This window comes from Bombus bifarius, unplaced genomic scaffold (assembly GCF_011952205.1).
Source record: "Bombus bifarius isolate JDL3187 unplaced genomic scaffold, Bbif_JDL3187 scf7180000008274, whole genome shotgun sequence".
NCBI classification, from domain to species: Eukaryota; Metazoa; Arthropoda; class Insecta; order Hymenoptera; family Apidae; genus Bombus; species Bombus bifarius.
This window is the reverse complement of record NW_022884558.1, coordinates 640,375-648,102: the sequence shown is the minus strand read 5'-3', so window position 1 is coordinate 648,102 and position 7,728 is coordinate 640,375. Positions and strand designations below refer to the sequence as shown.

Sequence of the window (7,728 nt, the reverse complement as noted above, 5' to 3'; positions counted from 1 at the left end):
AAGGAAGGGCCGAGACGGTCGTCTATCGAGGATGGAAAATTAGCTCTTTCGACTGACTACAGTCGGCCGCGGAACCTTCCAGCGCAACTATGCCCCGAGTTGACAGATGACACGTTAATTTCGTGGAGGAGTTGGAACTTGGAGCAACCTGACGACTCGACAAGCTTCGAGGTTGCGAGTTTCGTACTAGTTGCATGGCTTTGTGTTTCGCCTGGAGCAACGAAATTGCTTTCGAGATTCGAATAGCTGGTTCTTTCATCTTTCCAGGTGAGTAAAATGTATACTTCGAAGGATTCGACGTGGCGAAAGGTAAGCGCGATTTGAACGGATGAGAATATGCGCGAGATTGATCAAATCCACAACTAATCTTCTGCTTTGTCAAAGCTTCTAGACGAGACGCAAAAGAAATAACGATGATATTTATTTGGATGAACGTGGACTGGAAGCTGTCTTTGTTGCTGCTTGCGACAATGAGGCAAATTCAGTGCAGCGACGACGAGCAATCTCGAGAGAAGAGACAAGCGTTGTATCCTCCACCTCTTGTTTATCCTTTTGGTGGCACTTTCAAGGTATTTATCCATACTTGGACGTGGCAGCGATAAAACTTAATAATCTCGTCTTCTTCGAGGCTGATGGGATTACTCCGTAAAAGCACGCTTGCTCGTTCGACGGTTTAACTCGTGCTAATTTGAATAAAATCTATCGCGTCCAACGTCATCCGACGAGAATTACACGCGAAACCATAACACACTTATCGAGAATAATTAATCGAGATGTATTGACAATTAAATTTTAAGTAAGATTCGCGTAATAATAATAGCCGAGCAATAATTCATGCGTTGCAGCCGTATCTGGAAACTGTGCAAAATAGAAACAGACAGATTTAACAAGCGATGCAAGTGAAAAACGCAGCGCGTTGCACGACGGCCGTATCCTGCCTCGTGTTTCTTTTTACTTTCCTTCCTTCTGCTTGCAGATATATCGCTGGATGATCGTATATCTTGCGCATTGGAAACTGCTTTTCACTCGAGTTTAACGATGTTGCTCGCGTATTATGCTTTTAATCGAAGGCGTACATATATATTTTTTCCTAAATTTAAACAAATCTAGGATATAGGATATGCGAAACTGTGCACGTGAGTTTCAATAACGATACGTATTTTTCTATTAAAATTGAGTATAACTCTGGCGGTTTTCTCAAGATCTGGTCTCCACCAAGAGTATAGCAATCAATCTTACGTTCGAGCTTCGATCGAAGGAACGAAAAGACACGGCATAGTAAAATATTACGATAAACCATCCTCTTTATTTCACGAATCGTGAAAGGTGAACAAGATCACGGGGCAAGTTCGTCACTTTTTCGAGTCTCCCTGCGAAGATACCGTGACTGTGGCGAAAAGAACATCGCGAAGAAAGAAACGATCGCTTGGAGCTTGCTGGGTCGATAGCTATTTTTCATGCCATGATTAACATCTCGGTTGTCGGATCGTCAGGTACAAATTAATTGGTCGGTCGTTAGATAGGTTTCTTGAGGGGGTTGCCCGTGGATAGAATGGGAATCGTCAGTGGAAACGGAATACAAACTAAAGCGAATTTCGGGCCAAGTTTAACGCGAGTCTTAGCGTCCGTGACTTAAGTATGGACGTGCTAGTCCTGCGGGAAGTAGCGGAGGAGGATGGAGAACTTTAAACCGAGAGAAACGTCTCTCCCTGTCTCATTCTCAATTCCACTGATAATTAACTGCGGCCTTATCTACCGTCTCTCCTCTCAAATTTTCTAATTAAATCGGAAAGCTCTTTCTGTAGTTTTCACTTCTTCTTGGCCGAGCAAATGTTCTGATGGACTGTTTGCCCTGGCTTCCTCGATTACTCGCACCCTTTCCGGCAATGGGACTGAGACTTAGTGGAAGTTGAACGGCGAGTCAGAGCTCTGACAAAATCGATACAGGACAGATCTTTCTGGTGCCTTTAGATTTCAGTTTTAGTTGAATCTTACCGTGTGCAGTTTGCATGTACATTATATTTTAGTTTGAAACAGAATATTTGACTGGTCCAGGTCACTGCACACTGATTTGTTAGAATTTCTCGAAGGGAGGCGATTCGACGAAGTCTGATAGACGTCACAGTTGCAGGGGCAAAAGTGTTTGATTAGCAGATTTTTCAAGCAACAGAAACGACTATTGCAAATATTTGGACGTTCGCCTTGAGGAGACGGGAAACTGGTGTGAAATAAAATTCACCGTTTCTGGGTCAGTATGTATCTAAACACGCGGAGCTGCACTGCGTCAAAAGCGCAGCTTCAAAATGAGAAAGAAAAAGGGAAACAGTGGAGAGACCTGGAAAGAAGAGCGGCGACGTTGAATTACTTGCATGTCTTCGCCCGGCTGGCGAGCCTGGGACGACCGAAGCCCTGCTATCTTATCAGAAGGACGATTACGAAGTTTCAGCACGCGTCGAGTCGCTTTTGTACACGGCCCGTTGGGCAAGCTTGAAAAACCCAGCTGAATTTATTTAACATTCATTTCCATGAGTCGCGAGCTTTAGATCGTGTCACGCAACGTTTCAATGGGACGATAGAAGTGAATGGGAGAGCCGTTGGCAAGGCATGATGTTTATGAACAAGGTGCGCGAGCTGATCTTCAGCAAACGATTCCGTTCGTCCACGCGAACTGAAATTCCAGTGAGAAATATATGCACGAGGTAATACATGAACGTATATACAAGGTGGTGGAGAAGAGAAAATGGAAAATGAGGAATGGAGAAACGAGACGAGGAATAGGGAAAGAAAAGAGTGTAGAAAGGAGAAAGGAAGTCCACCAACGTCGTAATATCTTTCTTGGAAACGAATGAGGGTTAAGCAGTATTCCGAAAGTTGAAATACGAGCAGCTAGGTTCGCTAGGGTGTGCGAAATTTTCCACGAAAAAAGAAACCGCGAACATGCTGCAATTTTTCCCCGTCCCCGCTCTTTTCTTTTCTTCGACTTTATTTTATACCCACAGTTTGTATTTTCTATCAGCCTCTCGTTTTTATTTCTGTGCCAGTGCAAGTTTGTAAAAATCACATATACACCGACGCAAGTATATCTCCTTTTCGTCGTGAACGTTAAAATGGCCATTTTCCTTTTTCATTTCATTACGTTGCTAGATCTACTTTTTTTCTTAAACACAAGAAAAAGGAAAATTACCTTATCTACTTTCTCTTTGACTTTTCCCTCCCTCTCCCACCGATTGCACAGTGTAAATTCTTTACATTTGCAAAAGTTTCTGCTCACGATTTACGATCCAAGATCTTTCACTACTGCGAAAGGACTTCTCTTGTTCTCTTGGCTCTCCTTCCAGCGATTATCTGTGCGACGCGAGTGTCTTTTATTCTATCAATCATCCGCATTATTATCATGCATTGTCAAACTTCCAGTTGTATCACGTGGCGACAGCCCCGTGAGTTCACTTACCGGACTTTGTCGTAATCTCTTCGCTTTCGGTATTCGCAAACTTTTCCAGTTTGATCCTGTCCATAAGATAGACACTTGGCGTTTTACGACCGACTCACCTACTCTTCAAAAATTATACTTTCGTTATAATATATTCATCATAAAGTCGCTGCCGTAAGTTGGTCGCGCATCCAACGCCTACACTTGTATTATATTTATCGCATTTCTGTCAAGCTAGTCGTGGGCATGGCGGTGCCGGTGCAGCTCTCAGGCCAGATTTTGGTTTACGGCCAAAACTTTCAGTTCCAATATATGTTACCAGACAACGCTACCTTCTTCACTAACTTCTTCCATACCTCGTCACAAAGACGACGTCGAACAGCAAGCTGGAACGAAAGGGCTTTCGTATACGACATTTTACAACACGAATTAAACATGTGAGTATTTCTGTGAATTTACGTATGTAATTTACGTCAATTCATAAGTAAGCCACCTGGTCCCTCAAACTTCTGTTCTGAGAAAGATACGAAGTTGCCACAGGGTTTTAAAAAAAGTGGACGACATATATAGAATAATTCTAGAGAAGGAAGAAATTTTATGGGCAAAAATGTCGTTCGATTCTTATTTTTCAATTCGTAAACAATTAAATTTGACTCTAGAAATAATACGTTTTTGGCTGCTGTAGATCAATGATCAAATCATGTACGTAGAATCTTCGAGTTACCCAAGTTTTACGCCGGATAAATAAGTAATTTGTAATGTTTAGTGAAATTAATAAGTTGATTAATCGATGATTCACAACGACGCGACTTTCTGATTACAAATAATTAATAATTCATCGGATTTGAAATGCAGCGTTGTGAATAATTAACGAATCGATACGCTTACAAATCATTTCACCGCCTTTGTATCGTATAGCAATTGATGTCTAATAGTTAATAGTTAATTCAACAGCAACACTTCTGATTGGAAATATTTGGTGAAACGCATGAATGTGCAATGCATGTTATTGTCGTGAATAGATTTAATAAATAAACAATTCCGATGCTCGAACAATTTAGACAGTGTGTATTCTATTAACGTGTAATGCGAAAATTTATTTGCACAAGCGCGCTATCGCGTTAAATGTTGACGACAGAAACGTTTGGCGATACGTTTGTTGTTTAATGCTTCCTTCCACTTAATAATTATCACGTTTGTTGTTTAATGCTTCCTTCCACTTAATAATTATCGACGATCATTTTCAGGCGACACATCGATGGGAAAGCTTGCTTAAAGAAGAATATTTGCGAAGCTGCTTCAACGTCGTTGAAAGACGAGGGATTGATTGGCGAATTATTGCATTTATTGTTAACGTAAGATTGTCTAGTAATTTTTCTACTAATTTTGAAACACACGGAACTGCGGAATTGAATTTTTTTAATTTGGCGTATTAAATAGAAACATTTCGTTTCAGACCAGATCATGGAAACGCTTCGATGATGGACGATGACTATTTAGAAGCAGCCATGGCTGGAAGAAGACAGGAGAATTGCTCGATGATTTACTCCACATGTCCTGCTGGCCAAGGAATTCTAGATAGAATATCTTCAATTTATTAACTAACAATAAGATTTATATTATCTGTTATTTATCTATTGAATTAATTACTATCAATTCTTACGAAAAATTATAAACAAATTTGCTTAGCATATCGTAGTTACGTGAGAAATAACATGCTATAAAGTTACAATGCATATACTAGGACATACTCACACTTAAACATGCATATAAAAACACAAAGGATAGCCAGCAATTCTAATATCGAGATCCTACAACGATTCCTGTCGAAATCATTAAAAGTCATCCCTAATGCTTCGTAGTATATAATCGACGAAATAATTCAAAATTTGAAGATATCTACCTCCGGTCTCTGTCTCAGCATCTACAAAAGAAATTTCAAAGTTGCACAATCGCCATACGTCACGCTTAAGGGATCATTTCAATCTCTTAGTTATTCGTTGCCAACTGTTATAGATAGTGCAACATGTCCGTATACCGAGAAGATATTTACTGCCAATTCAAACTACGCAATAGAGAAGATGAAGATTCAATCAGATCAGTGTTTTCATACTTATCAATAAGGTACATTGCGTTTTGTTTTTGGACATAGCCATTCGTTACACATTTTACTGCCTCCGCTTTTTTTCTGGGTCCAATTACACCCCTTGTGCACACGTTATGTCATTTGTCTCTTATTTGCAGTAGAACACATACACGTAATACGTTACATCGACGTGGTGGTTCGCATTACGGACGAAATAAACGAGTTGTCATGTGTATAACTTTTATCGCCAATTTCCTGTTAATTAAAAGACGCTGCGTGTGAAATAATTTCAACTGGGAGCAGAGGCCCGTTTATCAAACACGACACTCTTTGATCTCCCTCGATATACACTTTCCCATTCCGTTCTCCTTTTAATCTTTCATTTTCCTGTGTTCTTCATTCCCTGGATTTCCCTCGTATTAAAGGAAAGATTAATCAGTGCGAGCGAGGGAAAAATGGAGAAAAAGGAACAGAGGGAAACACGAATCTGTATTTTATACAGCTGCAAGATTAGGTTCATAAATACATTTGTAAGACGAGCAAGCGAGATAGGTGCAAAATAATTTATCATTAATCTCCAGTTTTACTGTTGTTTCGGATATACAATGATGTCCTGTCGAGCAGAGATTAACGCGATTTCAATGTTAGTTCTTTTAGGAGTCAAACGCAGTTACTTTAATCTACGATGGCTAATTTAATAGTTTCGTTAGACTATCTGGTCTCTGATATCGTAACTAATTATATTTTTACTACTCTTCTTTTTTTCTTCTTTTGTAGATCATATGCAGTTTGTTGCGTGTATATGTTTTAACGTATCCTTTGATAAATACCTGTATATGTCTAGTTGAACGAAAATACCGATTTTTCAATATTTTACATAAAAGATTATCATTTGGCAGAAATTCAACGAGACTGCGTTTGTCAAACTAAATACTTAAGTCTAGTATCGGGAAAATATCGATTTCTTTACTATTTTATATAAAAATTTTCTTTTCGTGTTTTCTGTTTGCGACAATCATTTCCATTTGAGTTTGAATACATAGCTATTGCTCTACAGACCCTTCAATCTTTAACCTTGCAGGTATGATGCGCCACTATAGTGGCTTTTGCGGATGTCATCTTATTTTACAACGCGCCACTATAGTGGCTCATTCTGTTGACTCATTCGCTCACCGTTTGAACTGAACGATTTATTTCATTTGTCTTGCTTCACACTTTTCTTGTCCTCGCAACGTTTTATAACAGTGTTAACAATATACAAACAGAATATATGTCAGATATCAATTGTTGCTTTTCGCTATAATAAATAAATAAACCATTATTAGATGCTCTTTTTAACATGCCGATCCGTATCCTTCCAATTTTTAAGAATCTTCAACCTCAAAATGTCGCTACAAAATAGAAAACGAAGAGCGATTTGAAAAACACTATCGCGCTATGAGTGTGAAATTTGTGACGTGGTTCTATGTGTCGTACCGTGCTTTAAAATACATCACGCTCAATTGTATTATTAATTATTGAAGTAAATTATTCAAGTTAAAGTATACGCGCCATATTTTTAAGAAAAATGATAATTTAATTATCAAAAACTTCGTTCCAATGTGCTTGCGTAGAGAACAGCATTATCCGTCACACATTGCAGTGCTGCATCGTTTACGCGTAATTCGCGTCAAACTCTGGCGTAACAAAAGAGAAACAGCCTCGTACAAAATTCAACCGTAGCTAAGAGGTTCCAAGGATCAATAACAAAATCATAGACTGTCCAACTATATCAATTTATCTCGCCGTTCAAGCAGAGTGTTTTGTATAAAGCGAAGAGGATGTAAATTCCATTAGTGTTGCGAACTGTCTAATAATTTAGCGGAGAAACACTAGTATGATTCATGTTCCGAACGTTACACTACGCAATTCAATGTCTTACTTGTTCTACACGATGGATCTGTGTCGTGCTACATTTTAATATCAAGATGAATAACTTAACTCTTTGCCCAAAACTAACTAAATATTCATGAATACTTCTACTGAAACAATGACCTCCGAAATGAACAGCTTCATAAGATTCGCTGGCAAGAGAGGAGGAGCCAAGATATCTCCGCGAATAGAACGAAAAAGTGGAAAAGATGGTTGGTGGGGACCAAAGCACCGTTATCAATAACCCTGGGGAACGGTGTCTACCGAAGCGACTCAATTCCATCAGACGAAGATTCCTAGA

General features: G+C 39.3%; 1 protein-coding gene across 1 annotated transcript; it reads left to right on the top strand.

Moving 5' to 3' along the window:
* The first annotated feature begins 395 nt into the window (after positions 1-395).
* Positions 396-5,031, top strand: LOC117212106. Its single transcript, XM_033456613.1, has 4 exons — positions 396-569; positions 3,665-3,867; positions 4,678-4,785; positions 4,887-5,031. Exons 1-4 carry the CDS (start codon positions 414-416, stop codon positions 5,029-5,031), a joined length of 612 nt encoding a protein of 203 aa, XP_033312504.1. The 5' UTR covers positions 396-413.
* The last annotated feature ends 2,697 nt before the right edge of the window (positions 5,032-7,728 follow it).